A 17,958-nucleotide genomic window follows, 5' to 3' on the forward strand; every position below is an offset into this window, starting at 1 on the left:
GTACACAGTTGTCAGCACTAAACCCTTTTATCTTATTCTTTCATATTTCCAAATATGGACCTAGATAATGCAGTGATAATATGTTTTCTCTGCACCACTGCAGTCAAGGGTTCAAGTCCAAGTTTAGGCAAATGTACCGGTAAGTGAATACCCATTCAGGGCTAACTGTAACCTCAGTGATCTTTTCTCAACTTTAAATACTGTGTGCCAATATTTGAGCCATTAAAAACATGTACATGTAAAAATATGTATGTTGCAAATGACCTAAATAAGGAAGTTTAAACACAGAATTATAAAGAAAGGAGAACTCATTTGGCAGGAAAACTACCAGACTTGATGCATTTGGTATAGACACTATCAGACTGGTATACAAACTGGTAGAGAATCTATCAGACGGCTATAGAATCTATTAGACTTAATTCATTTGCCAAGGATACTATCAGACTGGTACCTCACTGGTACAGAATTGATCAAACAGGTATAGAAACAGTCAGACTGGATTCAAGACAAATGTGATATGTATGAAGTAAAACCTACTCAAGATACTTGATGAACTCTTCAAGGTCAGTGGGCAGAGGGTCAACATTTCTGCAAGTGCAAGAACATGGCAGTCAAACATCAATAAATCTCAATAAACATAAATTCCCTTGTAATATTGCATGCACCAACTTTAATTTATGCACTTTTCATAATGCTTTACACTGAACAAGAACCATTTGATGTACATTTACATAACCCGATTATTTTGATTTTTTAAAAAAAAGTGAAATGTCCTTACGTTTCAAAGAATTATGTTAAAATATAAGTTACTTAAACAAGAAATTTGACTAATAAGGTATAATTCAATTAATAAGGTACAATCTGATTGACTAGGAAAGTGAATTTTAAAGATTTACTCTAAATAGAGTTCCCATTTTTGAGGGCTGACAAGTAAAATATTGTGAAATGAACTTTTTGTAAAACTTTTAATTAACTAGAAATAATAAATCATATTTCTAAATAATAAACACAATTAATTAATCAATTGATATCTATGCAGTTTGTTATAACTGCTTAGTAGAAGAAACAACAGGGACCCTAATCCCTAATACGTTATGTTACAGTAGATTTGGGTCTAAAATTGTGCTGCTGGATCCAATTTATGCAAGTATATATTTATTAAAATTATTCCTGTTGTTGTTCTCATATAATATGAATATCAAATATAATTAAATATCAATTAATTAATGAAAGGTCAGCAGAATTTTTAGTTATGAAAATCATTCCAATATAAATGTAATAGTATCAAAACATGCTAGGAAAATACACTGCCATGCAAAGTGAAATTCCCGGAAATGAAAATAGGGATAAGGGACAAAGAAAAGAGATGACCATGTACTGAAAGAAATTGAAAACATGTAGATGTTTGTAAGGAAAGGATAATAAAAGATATAGATATGTGAAAATGACAAAACCAGGCATGATCAATGATTATGTACAAAAAGTGGAAACATACAGATGAGTGGAAGATAAATAAATACACAGAAATGAAACAATTGATAAACAGTGAACAAAAATACAAATGCTGACTTGCACATAAACATGTAAAAAAACATGTGTAGCAAAACATACTTCATTGAAAACAGCGTTTTTCCTACTTCACTACTACTGTCATTATTTTACAGCATTATGTTTCAAACTGATTTGAAGACATTTTCTCCCTGTGTACACTCTACTATATGACTTATTAATTTAAGATTTACATTAAAATTGGATTCATTCCATTGGTCTAGATAAAAATGGACCCTGAGAACAAATAGGACTCAAGAAAGCCTTTAAAAGTTAGTTTGGGTTTTATCTCCTTAATTTGCTTAAGAGATGATATCCATTATAATTGGGAACCTTTTTAGCCCTTAAACCTGCCACAATATTTCTCTTATTCCAAAAAGGGCACCACACTTTTACAGCTTTAACAATTTGATAGTATACAACTTCATGTAATGCATTTAACTTACTGGACTGATATTTAAGAAATAATTATTGATTTGAATTGCTATTCACTTCTTCTTGGCCATTAGTCTCTCAAAGTTTCTGTTATATCGCAAGGGATGTAACACTCGTACTTGGGTCAAAAGGCCAAAACTATATTTCTTGCTATTGATCTTTCCTGAAAATTCTTCATTTCCGATGTCTACATTACACATGTTAAGTGAAAGGTGCTACCTAATTTCAGTAGTTATAATGACTGCTGTACATAAACTTTTCTGCTATAATTACAAAAATTTTAAACATTCTGTGCAGCTGATGTATAATACTGGAAACAGTTTAGGCTAAATGGCTTTATCTCTCCTGGTTTACACTGTATAAATCATAATACCACTGGAAATTGCATAGACCCTGATCTGCTAGCACATAATGTAATGGCAGACCAGAGCCTATTGTGTCTGCAGTTTGACCTGACTTATAAAGGAGCAAATATGGTGTACATAACAGGTATCATGCAATACATTGTCATACAGCTCAACAAACTAAGAGCTGATAAAATCATGAAATATGCATGGAATATATTGGACCAATGATCATTAAATATAAGTATAAATGTCAGCAATGCATCAGTCATGCTTGGTGTCCGGACACTTAAAATACAGGCACTGCCTACAACAATAATGGAACATGCTATCCTACCTTGAAGGAATATTAGGGTCAGACCTTCATGATGCACAAGAGATCAAGAGTTATTTCCCATGATGCACAATAGTGCTTACACAGTAATGTCCCCTTGGCAGTCTTAAATCAAGCAGGACAAATAAAACTTATACTTACCTATAGATTTCTTAATGCAATGGACTAAACAGAATTGTACAAGATCCTACAAACTTTAATACTGAATCCCTGGCATGGATCCTGACATCCATTTGTTCATTTATTGTGTTCAATTTTTTTGCAATTTGGGATAACCTTGTTCAAAATCTTGAATATTCAAATAAGATGCCCCATTAATGTATTTATCAAATCTTAAGTGGCAAATCAGGAAAGAATAACCTTCAGTCCCAATTTGAGTTGTTGAAAATCTGTGTCATGGTGTGATATTTTACAAAGTCATGTTATAAGTATTACATCTAAATATGTCCACACTTCACATGAAATTTATTAAATTTATTAATCTCCTGAAAGAATTTAACTGATATGCGTACCATGGATCACAAAATGCAGAAATTACACATTTTTTAATGTAAATATTTAGAATGACATCAATGCAATATCCTATGTTTATATGCACAGCTGAAATGAAATTCCTCAAATAATTTATTATGTTTAAAGATTTCAGTATGATCAGGTGTTAAGTTGTATTCCATTTATATGCAATGACACTCATGCAATGTTTGGTTATTCTGGTTAACAGGTCAATGATCTTTCATCTCACACTTGTCATAGTGTATTAATCTACTTACATAATGATCAGTGACAAGGCCATTATTATAGTGTATTACATCTATTTACATAATTATCACTGGCAAGAAGGCCATTATTATAGTGTATTACATCAATATTATATAATGATCACTGAAAAGACCATTATTATACTGTTTAAACATCTAGTTACATAACGATTGACTGCTTTGGCGGCCTAAGTGGTAAGAGTGTCTGCCTCGGATGCAGGGGGTCACGGGTTCAAACCCCTGCCAAGTCATACCAAAAATGGTACTAGTACCTGCTTCGCTTGGTGCTCAGCATAAGGAAGCTAGTGTTAGGACTGGTCGGTCTGGTGTCAGGATAATGTGAATGGGTGCTAAATGTCTGCAGCATGATGCCCCAGTGCTAGACATTACTAGAAACTGCCACACTGCAAACATTGTAGCAATGACTGGAAAATTGGTAAAGCTATGTTAAAAATCCAAATTATACACACACAAAAAATGATCACTGACACAAAGACCATTATTATAGTGTATTACATGTATTTACATTATGATCACTGACAAGGCCATTATTATAGTGTATTACGTGTATTTATAGTACGATCAATGACAAGGCCATTATTATAGTGTATTACATGTATTAATATTATGATCACTGACAAGGCCATTATTATAGTGTATTACATGTATTTATAGTATGATCAATGACAAGGCCATTATCACAGGCCTTTGAAATTTATCAACAATGAATAAATACATGTTATATCACTGGCCTATGAAATTTATCAACAATGAATAAATACATATTATATCACTGGCCTATGAAATTTTATCAACAATGAATAAATACATATTATATCACTGGCCTATGAAATTTTATCAACAATGAATAAATACATATTATATCACTGGCCTATGAAATTTTATCAACAATGAATAAATACATATTATATCACTGGCCTATGAAATTTTATCAACAGGTAATAGGCATATATTATATCACATGCTGTTGAAATTTTATCAGTGAAGTTGAACATGTATAGTATTTCAGAAGAATGAACAGCAAAATGAAAAACCCTGCAAAGGATACAAATCATCATAGTCTGTTGATAAAATTTGACTGGCCTATACAAGTAGATACATTTAATAAACATTCATGGTACCATATATACTCGCTTATAAGAGGAGTCCAACTGCAAACTGCACAGACCCTGACCTGCCATCATATAATGCGCTGGAAGATCTAGGTCTATGTAGTTTGTTAGAAGTTGTTGTTGTTTTAGGGTTTAACGCCATTTTTCAGCATAAGATAGGCTATACATGGCAGCCAGTATAATTGGTAGAGGAAGAACCCTGGAAAACCCTGGGAAGAATCACCGACCCACGAGAAGCTACTGGCAGGCTTTCTCATACCAACGTTAGCTGAGTCTCAGAGACTTGAACTCACACAGACTGAGGTGAGATGGCAGTGATCCGTAACGGAGAGCGCTTTAGACCACTCGGCCACTCAGGGCCCCTTGTTAGATGTAATTAGTAGAACAAACAACACTGACCCTGATCTGCAGGTGCATTATGCTATGGCAGATCAGGCTCTTTGCTGCTTGCAGTTTGACTTGACTTATAAGTGAATATATACGGTACTAATGCAAAGGTCACATAATTGGTCATATAAAGTACTGACACTTATGCCCTTGATTATTTACCTAACTTAAAATATACAGTACAGTTTCTTGTATAGACAGTGTCAAAAATGTCACTCTTTAGTGTTGGTATATTCTCTCATTTGTAAACTGCCATCTTTTTAAGGTGAGATGAAAGATAAAATACACATGAATTAGACTTCATGCAAGGTGGGGTAATATTACTCACAAACTCTTTGTTACATTGCTAAAGTGTTGTATTTAATAAATTGAAATCTGTCAAACTCGTAAGAGAAGCCTTATATATAATGTAGTGCTTTGACTTAAACACTAATTTCCCCATGTTTCATGAAAGCTGCATACAACATTTAGCTTCTGACATTTAATTTTCACATACTAACATTAATCTTGCCAAAAATATATTCTCTTAACAGCATGAATCTAGAAGCCACAACTAATGATGCTAATTATAGAATATTTATGAAATCAGACATGTGATATCTATGATATTCGATACAAATTTTAAAAAGCAGTACATCCATAAGGCTTCTTAAACAAGTTCAAAAGAACGAAACTGATATAAATTATATGCCGTTTGTTAACACACATTTGGGGGGGGGGGATGAGTTAGTTTAAAGTATGAATGCATGTGAATAACTCAAAATTTCCAAGAAATCATCATTCACACAATCAGTAGAATTTGAAACAAAAAAACTTACAGGGTGGGATGTGGGGTTCCAGTTGAAAATTAAAAAGCTCCTTAAAGATTACTTTATCATAAAAATTATTTTAAAGCTATAAAAGAAACCCTGTTGATTTTTTGTTTTGTTTACTTCTTGGTCAGGAAAAATATCTAAATGTACCATTAGATGAAGTGATGATGGTGAATGATGATGACAGATTATTGATTCGTTCCTTAATTTTCTTCAGTCATACTACATCAACTTGTGATGAAGTCATCTGTATGTATACAGTCATTCACTCTTCCTCATCATCATTTCCTGAACGGATGGGAATTATGGGATCACTGACAAGAACATTAGGTTAAAAATGACAGTAAATATACTTACAACGCTTTTCCTGCCCTGTTAACTGAAGACGATGAGGCACTTTTACTTCGCTGTTTCGATCTATAACGGTACTCTGGTTCAGATCTGTACCCTGCATCTATGTCAGCTGAAGAAAAAAAAGAATAAAGGAAAAAAATACAAAAGTAAAAAAAATTGTCTACAAGGTAAAAAATGTACAAAGTCTGCCTAGTAAGAAACAAACAATGACAAGGTCTGGATTAAAACTACAGGTCTGAATCTTGGTCCAGACTCTTGTAATCTGATTGCCTGAAATTTAAGGCCAAGTTTAAATGGATGAATCAATGTGTATAGTCTAAGTGTATATTTAAGACTTTCCCCAGCCAATTGTGTCAGTATCCTCAAGGCGGAGACAGATCCACATGTAATAGAATTAAGTAAATATCTGAGAAAATTTGAGGAAAAACAGCAAATGAATTGCCAAGTTACAGATGTGAGATATCAAATTTAACAGATAGCAATCATGTTACCTCTTAAGCGATCAGACGATTTCTTGGTAGATGAACCCAGATTGTCAAATTAGGGAAAATACAATACATTTCAGACAGATTTTAGTTTAAAATCTGTACTTATTTTTCTCTAACATTTATTTATTGCCTTTATTATTTTCATCAAAGTTCTACTTTGCATTGTTACTCATAAATTTATATACCCAAATTATGATACCTTTTGGGTGAAAAGCCTTATTATTAGCACTTCTAATCAAATATGCAGTATAAAATATACCACCACACAAAGGTAGATTATGTAATGCATACAATAATTTCTTGTCTGTGACTTAAAAGTTTGATTCAATTCAATTGGTATAGTTTTGTTTTATTATCGTTGCTTCTTGTACTTCACTAAACAAGGAAAAATCATGATACCATTTCACATCCCAGAATACCCTGTTTGTAATCACAGGTGACTATAATAGCTCCCATGAACTGTGTCATAAAGTGCCAGAAATATTTTGCACTAATTTTTGCAAATACTGCCTTGCATAATCCAGCCTAGGACAACTGAGGTGCAAGGCAAGTGTATAATTACTAAACTATCCAGGATGAAGCATGACCCAGTTTCTACACTCCTTATTTAACAGACCTGTCTGACATGCAAGATGACATACTTATCTGATCACAAAGGAGAGGGCTATCATCTTATGCCCGCTGAATCAAGTTACTTAATGTGGGAAATATACAGCAACCTGAGTTTTGCTCAAAAACTACCGCTGTGATTTTGCTTCAAATTTAAATATTGTCTTTCATTTCATTCAGTTGATGTGTCTGAAAATTTTATATTTTTTATCCATTCAAAAGAATGTTCTTATATAAACGTGTATATGCAGATCTGTGGGCAAAGGTTAGTGTCAATTTGGGAACGTTCCAATGGCTTAATTAACATAAACTTTCAAGCATTCCTAAGGATATGTGCAAATGCAATTTGCCATATGTACCTCTTTATAAGCTGATAAAGCGGAGTCCAACTGCAAACTGCACAGACCCAAATCTGTCATCGCTTAATGCACCAGCAGATCTGGATCTGTGTAGTTTGTGAAGAGTAATCAGTAGGACAATGACATAGATCCCGATCTATTGGTGCATTATGCAACAGCAGATCAGAATTTGTGCAGTCTGGCTTGACTTATAAGCAAATACATACAGTAAGAACAGGTCAAAGACCTAGAACAATCCCTGGTAAACTGTGAAACAACTACCTTATCTTTTTACTTTTAAGCTAAAGGAGAATTAAACTGTCTAACAATCATCTGAGAAAACTAGATGGAAGAATTAAATTGTCTAACATACCTTTGGCAGAACTAGATGGAAGAATGAAATTTTCTAACATACCTTTGACAGAACTAGATGGAAGAATGAAATTTTCTAACATACCTTTGACAGATATAGATGGAAGAATTTAATATTTTAACATACCTTTGACAGAACTAGATGGAAGAATTAAATTTTCTAACATAACTTTCACAGAACTAGATGAAAGAATTAAATTGTCTAACATACCTTTCACAGAACTAGATGGAAGAATTGAATTGTCTAACATACCTTTCACAGAACTAGAAGGAAGCTCCCAGCTAGGTTTGTATGGTTTAATATCTGAAACAACACAAGAATACATTCTGATGTTCCAATGCATTCATGACTGATAAAGCCTAACACAATGCAGTTGAAATGTAGAGGGATACATGTATACATGCACATAAATTTTATCTTTCTATCTTGAATAGTTCACAGACTGGAATACATGTACATAAATCTTATCTTTCTATCTTGAGTTGTTTCCAAAAGGTTTCAAAATGGGCAATACAAAAAATCATTACAAAGTTTAACATACATTTCAACAAAGAATAATTTAGTAAACATGTGTACAGACAACCTGAAAAGAAAGATTCTGTCATACTCGTTGTGGAGCTGTCCCTGTTTTAAATACCATATATATTTGTGTACAAGATGAATTCAACTTCAAACAGCACAGACCAGGTCTGCTGTCCCACAATGTAGTATGCAGTGTCAGGACTAAACAGTAGAACAGTACAGACCAGATGCACCATCACATAATGTACTATGCAGTGTGCCATGACTAATCTGCAGATCAGCATAGTCCAGATCCACCATTACATAATATACTATGCAGTGTGCCATGACTAATCTGCAGATCAGCATAGTCCAGATCCACCATTACATAATATACTATGCAGTGTACCATGACTAATCTGCATATCAGCATAGTCCAGATCCACCATTACATAATATACTATGCAGTGTGCCGTGACTAATTTGCAGATCAGCATGGTCCAGATCCACCATTACATAATATACTATGCAGTGTACCATGACTAATCTGCATATCAGCATAGTCCAGATCCACCATTACATAATATACTATGCAGTGTACCATGACTAATCACTAGAACAAACAGCAAGATCTGGTTCTGCAGGTGCATGATGGCAAATCAGTCCATCTTTGCAGTTGGATTCAACTTGTGTTTGATTCTCTGAATAATGCAGCAGACAAGTGCTCCATGTAAAGATGTGGACAAGCTGTCAATTCCCATAGTCGGTTGAGCAGAGCAGATAGCCAGAGAAGGCTGAGCAGTAGGTTCTCACAGTATGTTGAGCAGAGCAGATAGCCAGAGAAGGCTGAGCAGTAGGTTCTCACAGTATGTTGAGCAGAGCAGATAGCCAGAGAAGGCTGAGTAGTAGGTTCTCACAGTATGTTGAGCAGAGCAGATAGCCAGAGAAGGCTGAGCAGTAGGTTCTCACAGTATGTTGAGCAGAGCAGATAGCCAGAGAAGGCTGAGCAGTAGGTTCTCACAGTATGTTGAGCAGAGCAGATAGCCAGAGAAGGCTGAGTAGTAGGTTCTCACAGTATGACGAATAGAGAAGATTGCCAGAGAAGGCTGAGTAGTAGGTTGTCATAGTATGTTGAGCAGAGTAGATTGCCAGAGAAGGCTGAGCAGTAGCTTCTCATAATATGTTGAATACAGTAGATAACCAGAAGGCTGAGCAGTAGCTTCTCATAGTATGTTTAGCACAGTAGATTGCCAGAAAAGGCTGAGCAGTAGGTTCTCGTAGTATGTTGAGCACAGTAGATTGCCAGAAAAGGCTGAGCAGTAGGTTCTCATAGTATGTTAAGCACAGTAGATTGCCAGAAAAGGCTGACCAGTAGGTTCTCATAGTATGTTGAGCACAGTAGATTGCCAGAAAAGGCTGAGCAGTAGGTTCTCATAGTATGTTGAGCACAGTAGATTGCCAGAAAAGGCTGAGCAGTAGGTTCTCATAGTATGTTAAATACAGCAGATAACCAGAGAAGGCTGAGCAGTAGGTTCTAATAGTATGTTGAGCAGAGAAGATTGCCAGGAGCTTGAACAGTTTATCTCATAGTAGGCTGAGCAGAGAGGATAGCCAGAAAAGGCTAAACAGTAAGTTCTAGCAGTTGGCTGCATAAATTTATCTTATGATTTTAATTTATCTTCATTATTTACTATACAGTAAAACTCTCCAGTTTCTATTCATTCAAGGCGCATACGAGTTCATTCAGAAAAATCAGCTTTACAGGAAGGGCAGAATACATATTCATTTTCCTTTGACCTGCTTTTGGTATGATTGACCTACTTTTCAGAGATATATCCACACACTAATTTAGAGTTGCTGAAATGGGGTCCAAAACACTGACCACATAATGAATGATAAAAAGCAAATAACCAGCCAAAACACAAACCAACTTCATTGGCATGAGGATAAATCAGTCGGCTGAGCTACATATGGCAAGTACTTCACCGTGAACTACATTTACAAGGTTTATATGAGTTGTTTAAATGAGCATATTTATCATGTTTGATGACCCATATCTGCAAAAGAGAAATAAGCAAGTCTTGAATTTTAAATTAAATGAAAGATATTTTACTGTGACCCACTTCTGTTTATAGGGAGCAGTACTCCTAAAAACACAATTATTCAATGCATTTCATAAACATGAAACAGTTTTTGAAACAGGGAAGCAAATGGAAAAAAGTGTCAGGGTCAATGTGTATGGAAAATGTGATGACAAGAACAATGCATTTGGAAAAGCAGTACTGGTCTATGTTTTGAAGGCAAGACACACAAAAAAAGCATTCCTATAACATAACTATAAATTACTACAACAGTTAGGAAGCAGGTATTTCATAACTTACTTTTTTTATCAGGGGATTTGCTGGTGGTGGTCACTACAAATAAATACAGGACATAAATACACAACTAGCTCTAAACAAAGGTTACATGCATTACAATGACAGAGTTCTGGCCCCTGTCTCACGAAATAAATTCATGCCCAATATTTTAGGATTGTGAATAAAAATATACCTTCAGTGACATATCAATTCTTTTTCCTTCCCCAAATATGTACAATCAATTTTTGTTTAAATGGTGGTACAATTAAAGATAGGGCCTGAACTCTGACCTTTTACACAAATATAATCAGGACATTAAATCTTTTACTATAATTAACAAGGACAAAAAGAAATATGTGTTTCCTATTGCACTTTTAGGTAGGTATTATTTTTTGTTTTGCTTTTTTATATAAACATTATATATATTAAAATGTTATGATTAGTATATATATATATATATATATATATATATATATATATATATATATATATATATATATAATGTACTAAGCACTTCAGGTACTTTTCTAAACCAGCTCAATTAGATGCACAAATCAATTTCAGGAATTTTTTATACCCTAGGGGAAAAACTGTGCTAGGGTCAGCAACAAAAACTGGGCTGGCTGGCTGACCATAAACACACATATTTCTTTTTTTTTGCCTAAACAGATTTTTTTTTACATCCACCTACCTGCATACTTACACTTGACACACCCCCACCCCCAAATTCTTTAGAATAGCCTATATTTAATCCACGCAGAAACGATCCAGGATTAATAATATTAACATGTTTAATAAAACAGATAGACTACCAACGTCGAATGTCTGGCTGCATCAAAGAAATAAGCTGCATAACTTTAAAAAGTTTGTCTAGTGTCTGCTAAAATTTAAACACTGACTGAACCCAGTCAAACGTGTTACATTAGACAAATTATTATTGAGGTTTCACCCCTCCTCCCATTTCCCATGTGTATGTGCATTATCAGTAGACCCACCCATACACAAGCATATGCATTTGGTTTTTTTAAAAACTCCCCCTCCATGCGTATGTTCTGAATGGATGGCCCCTAACTCCCAACTTCAAGAAACATTAGGTGTTAAGCCCACTTCACACAAAAATAATTTGTTTGGCATCCTGGCCTTAGAATAAATATTGCACACTGTATCAACAAAGGCTTTCTAATTTCATGCTATATTATTTTCATGCTTAAATTGTCAGATATGTGTTATAATGTCTGCACATCAAAATCAACTATCTGATATGTACAACATGCATGGTTATATACTTGAGACATTCAAACAAATATCTTATCTGAGTTGTTTTGTTGGGGGGGGGGGAGAGAGAGAGAGAGAGAGAGAGCATACCATCTACGGACTTTGTTTCAGTTTGATCATCTTCTGGGAATTGATAAGTAGGTTTATAGGTGTTTGCTTCTGAAAGAAAGTAAATTAAATAAGGATCACTATTTTTACATATCTTTTATACAGGTGCTTCTTATAGACTTTATTTGCATACCTTCTAAATATTCTGTACACAAAAAAATCATAAAAATGCTAATTTTTTATTCCTTACTTTTCCATGCTGGGAATACTGTCTTTTATTTTTGTGCTAGCTTGTGAAATAGTGTATTTTTCAATAGAAGTAATTTGATAATTTACTGGAGTGAGTTATGAAAAATACTGTTTTTTTTTTTTACTGCACTTAACAGATATTGTGACCAAATCCCATGTTTATTTTGTTTTTGTTTTCTGGGAGGGTTGTTATTTGAATTAGGAAACAGAATTATGTTACTACCGACATTTTACATGGGTATACTTGTATATGCAAAACACAGCAGAACATAACACCTAAACAGCTGGCAATATCCCATGGGATACAGTACCAAATCTGCTACTACAATTTGTTAAACATATTTCTAGCTGATATGTATAAGCATAAAATACAATGAAACTTCCTTGTTATGAGTGAATTGAAGATTTATTTCATCTTGTGGGTGAAATAAAGCGTTTTCACTTATGGCTTCACCACTTACTCCATGACATATATCCATTATTCACTTGATACAGGCAAATATCCTCTATTTAGTGCATACTGATTTGTAAATATTTGTACATCAAAATTTGTTGAAATTTGAAAATTGTATTATTTACCTATAATTGTATGTTATCTGCACCAAAATAAGAATGAGTTCATAAATTATGTGATATAAATGGTACATTATGAACAAAATTATACTTAAAATATATCTACATAGATACTCAAATTATTAAGAAATTTTTTTTAAAAAATCACATATTTTATTAATAAGAAAAAGGTGAACCTGTATTGTGGTTTAATTATTCCTAAAATTTGTCAATTCATGATGCTTCCCTAGAAAGGATTTCAACAGCACAGTTAACAGTTTTAAGGAAAGATAATGATCGATTCCAAAGATGACTTGAGAAAGCAACAGTATGAGTATTCTCCCTTTTGAACAATTGCCTACAGCAACTACAAGATTGAACACAGCTTCCAGCATCTACGATAATGTCTGCCATTTTCATATAATCTACATTTCAGATCACCATCAATCTAAATCAAACTCTTTCAAGAACTTGATGATAAAAGCAAATAACTGAGGTCAGATAAAAAGTATTTTTTAAAATATGATTTCCTGAGTGGAGACAAAAAGCAGCCATTCAGATGAAAGAGTATATCATCACACTCATCCAAAATCTTCAAGATCTCAGCCCATATTCCAAGTATGATCGAAATCAGATCAGAAATATAGCTTATAGTGTGGTAACAAGCTCAGCCAATCAGATGCAAGATCACATCATCACCATTACAAGTTTCATCAATTCATATCAGAAATATGGCCACCAAGGTAGTAACATAATCAGCCAATGAGAATCAGGATCACTCATTAATATGCATGAATCTTGCTCATTATTAAATTCATCCAAGCTCTTAATGATACTTGCTCACATTTCAAGTTTGATCATAATAAGATCAGAAATATAGCCTCCATGTTGGTAACAAGATCAGCCAATTAGAAGCATGGCCACCTCAATAATAAGGATGGATCTCACTCATCATCGAACTTGAATAAAATTTTGATGCTACAAACCAATATTGCTAGCTTGACTGAAACTGGATCTGAAATATGGGCTCCAAAGGGGTATCAAGCAATTGTCAATGGATGGATGACACTACAACCAACACAAACTGATGATGCACAAATAACAAAGGGGGGAGTAACATATTTTTAAAGTCTGGTAACATAATTTTGTGGCAAAATATTGACTTAATACAATAGTTCCTCAAAGGAAGCGATGCTCTACTAATTGAAATGAATTTCTAGGAAGTCAAGACAAGATAATTCCTTCCTTTACTGTCAAGTGTTAAAACAATTCCTGATATTGTTAAGCAATAATAAGATTTTCAAATTAGTTTACTGTGGCACATATAGTGGCTGTCAGTTTGGCACCATTTTCATTTTGGACAAAGTAGACATCAGTAGAAGTCTTTTGGTGAAAACCCCATACAGGGTTAGCAGTGACAACAAGATTTATACAAAATACTTTGTGACAGCCATACTGGATGTACCACTAGCAGCATTTTCATTTAGAACTCTATGAAAACTCTGTCATGATAACATCCATTCACTGAGAGTACTGATAACAAGATTTTAAAAACAGTTTCTCTGACAGCCATATTGGTTGTACATCTGGCATAATTTTCATTTAGGACCAGCTAAGTATCATAAGAAGTCTATTGGTGAAAACTCAATGTTGATAGAGCCATCCATTTGGAGAGTAGAGATAGCAAGAGCAGCAATAACAAAATTATAAAGATGACTGCTGTGGTGGCCATATATGAAGTCATATCTGCACGATTTTCCTTTAGCACCAACAAGATATCAAAAGAAGTCTTTTAGTGAAATCCCATTCATTCTTGAGTAGTAATAACAATATTTTCAAGATGGCTGCCATCATGGCCAAACTGGACATCAGATTGGAACCATTTTCAATTCCGTCCAACTAGACATCAAAAGTCTTCAAATGAAAACCCCATGTTGATATACTATCCATTCCTGACGAGTAACGATAACAACATTTTCAACACAGTCTCTGCGGTGGCCATATTTTGGATGTCTGAGAAGCAGCATTTTGGTTGAGGACCAACTAGACCATGGGATGAAGGTGTTTGTGTCAAGTTTCTAGAGAATCCTCCTTATAGTTAAGGGGTGTAACAAAAACAAAATTGTGCTAATGTACGGGCGGACAATAGACAGACAACAGACAATGAACAACAGACCATCCCATAAACTTTTCTGGTCCATGAAAATTTGAGATACAATCTAGCAGAAATAATACGAGAGAAAAATCATTAACATGGTTTTGACTCAAAACTCTGTTTAGATATACTGTTTTCTGCTTTTGAGAATATTATTATGGATTATTCATTGTCCTAAAAAATATATATTTTTATACAAGACCATTATAGATTCTTTTATACAATTCTCCCTATCTTTAAACCTGGTATTTCATACACAGCACGCATAGTGGATCACTTCTCCAAAATGGCTGATTTTATGCTGTCCAAGATTGTCTAATTCAATTCACAGTCAAGGTGGATAATAAACAATAAGTAATATTTCATATATCTATATAAAATGCATGAATTACAATACTGTCACTGGAGGATGTTGCTGCAACATATGTAACAAGATTATAATTCTTTTTTATTTGTTTCAAATCATGCACTGTACTAATTAGCAGCAGTGGGGGATAGATTATAAATTGTACCAATTAGTGGCAGTGGGGGATAGATTATACACTACCAACTGGCGGCAGTGGGAGATTATACACTGTACTAATTAGTGGCAGTAGGGGTGGATTATACACTGTATCAATTAGTGACAGTGAGGTATAGATTATACTCTGTACCAATTAGTGGCAGTGGGGGGGGAGAGATTATACACTGTACCAATTAGTGGCAGTGAGGGATAGATTATACATTTAGTCAACAGGATTGCAGAGCATTTCACATAAAGACAATTAATTATAAGTATGTACTACTTGAAAAAAATTGATGTACCAGCAATTGTTTTAAGAAAGTTTGCCAAACAATGTCATGGCAACTTTTTTAAATCAATAAATCAGTAATCAGTAAAGAGATCAGTCAATGAACCTAAATGGATAGGAGACAGCATTCATGTTTTTTTATTGAAGGTACATGGTGTTAACATGCCATTTTGGTCAAGCTACATAACACAAAATATTTTATGGGAAAGGCATTGAGAATTTAACCATATCTAAAGCATGCAACACAATGCAGAAATAACCACCTGCTTCTCTGTATATCTTATCCATTAGCTGTGTTATGCCAAGTATATCTGCAACAGGAAAAGTAATCACAACAAAAATATTCACACAAACACAAGGACAAACAAGATTATACATGATTTAATACAAGATGAAATCAAGCTGAAGAAAAATCTAGTTAAATTTCAATCTCTAGTATCCCCGTGTAAGAGATATAAACCATCCACACTACCAATTTTAAAAAAAAATAGAAGTGGAGGTGGGGTTCCCAAATTTATTAGAAACCACCAAAATGCTGTAACAAAAACAGAAATAGCATTTTGTGGCTAAAACTTTTGGTAATCACTAGCCTTCCCTTTACCCATTGGGCAAATTGTATAATGTCTTTGATAAAAATCCATTATCAATTATGTTATATTTTAATTCCATACTGGATAATGTCTATTGTACCCCTTTAAGGGACAGCAATGGTTCGACTCTATAGTCATGTGCATTGTACCCTTTTAAGGGACAGCAATGGTTCAACTCTATAGTCATATGCATTGTGCCCCTTTAAGGGACAGCAATGGTTCAACTCTATAGTCATGTGTATTGTGCCCCTTTAAGGGACAGCAATGGTTCAACTCTATAGTCATGTGCATTGTGCCCCTTTAAGGGACAGCAATGGTTCAACTCTATAGTCATGTGCATTGTGCCCCTTTAAGGGACAGCAATGGTTCAACTCTATAGTCATGTGCATTGTGCCCCTTTAAGGGACAGCAATGGTTCAACTCTATAGTCATGTGCATTGTGCCCCTTTAAGGGACAGCAATGGTTCAACTCTATAGTCATGTGCATTGTGCCCCTTTAAGGGACAGCAATGGTTCAACTCTATAGTCATGTGCATTGTGCCCCTTTAAGGGACAGCAATGGTTCAACTCTATAGTCATGTGCATTGTGCCCCTTTAAGGGACAGCAATGGTTCAACTCTATAGTCATGTGCATTGTGCCCCTTTAAGGGACAGCAATGGTTCAACTCTATAGTCATGTGCATTGTGCCCCTTCAAGGGACAGCAATGGTTCAACTCTATAGTCATGTGCATTGTGCCCCTTTAAGGGACAGCAATGGTTCAACTCTATAGTCATGTGGATTGTGCCCCTTTAAGGGACAGCAATGGTTCAACTCTATAGTCATGTGCATTGTGCCCCTTTAAGGGACAGCAATGGTTCAACTCTATAGTCATATGCATTGTGCCCCTTTAAGGGACAGCAATGGTTCAACTCTATAGTCATGTGTATTGTGCCCCTTTAAGGGACAGCAATGGTTCAACTCTATAGTCATGTGTATTGTACCCCAGATGGACAGCGTGGTTAAGTTTTATAATCATATCACTTGCACTCCATAGGGACACAGAAGTTAACTATAATTCTACTGCACCTAACTGGGACAGCATTGGTTAAGCCCTATATTCATGTCAAATGTACCACGTAGGATCAGCAGCACTTAGGATATACAATGGTTACTGCACCCATAGAGATAACAGTGGTTAAGTGTTATAATCTTGTCTATTGCTCTCCACAGGAATAGCAACCATTAAGCTTTATGTCTATTGCACCCCACTGGGACAGCAGTGGTTAAGATCTATAACTGTGTCTATTGCACCCCACTGGGACAGCAGTAATTAAACTCTATAGCCATGTGTCTATTGTACCCCACTGGGATAGCAGTAGTTAAACTCTATAGCCATGTGTCTATTGCACCCCACTGGGATAGCAGTAGTTAAACTCTATAGTCACATGTCTATTGCACCCCACTGGGACAGCAGTAGTTAAACTCTATAGTCACATGTACTGCACCCTATTCAGCAGCATTACGATCTGTAATTATGTCTATTTCA

General features: G+C 34.7%; 1 protein-coding gene across 18 annotated transcripts in view; it reads right to left on the bottom strand.

Annotated features, from left to right (window-relative positions):
- The window catches only part of LOC149802934 (uncharacterized), a 389,228-nt gene that overhangs the window by 128,474 nt on the left and 242,796 nt on the right, over positions 1–17,958 (bottom strand). For 13 of the 18 annotated variants that reach the window (XM_089952442.1, XM_089952437.1, XM_089952438.1 and 10 more), the window contains 6 exons: positions 16,105–16,152; positions 12,137–12,205; positions 10,796–10,828; positions 8,166–8,216; positions 6,109–6,214; positions 538–588 (listed from right to left, as the gene is read on the bottom strand). In XM_089952442.1, the coding sequence (XP_089808568.1) occupies positions 538–588; positions 6,109–6,214; positions 8,166–8,216; positions 10,796–10,828; positions 12,137–12,205; positions 16,105–16,152 (358 nt within the window). The remainder of the gene's footprint in view (positions 1–537; positions 589–6,108; positions 6,215–8,165; positions 8,217–10,795; positions 10,829–12,136; positions 12,206–16,104; positions 16,153–17,958) is intronic. The other 5 variants (XM_089952443.1, XM_089952436.1, XM_089952435.1 and 2 more) reach the window with 4 other exon arrangements.

This window comes from Sinohyriopsis cumingii, chromosome 3 (genome assembly GCF_028554795.1).
Source record: "Sinohyriopsis cumingii isolate HCF-2022 chromosome 3, ASM2855479v2, whole genome shotgun sequence".
Taxonomy (NCBI): Eukaryota; Metazoa; Mollusca; class Bivalvia; order Unionida; family Unionidae; genus Sinohyriopsis; species Sinohyriopsis cumingii.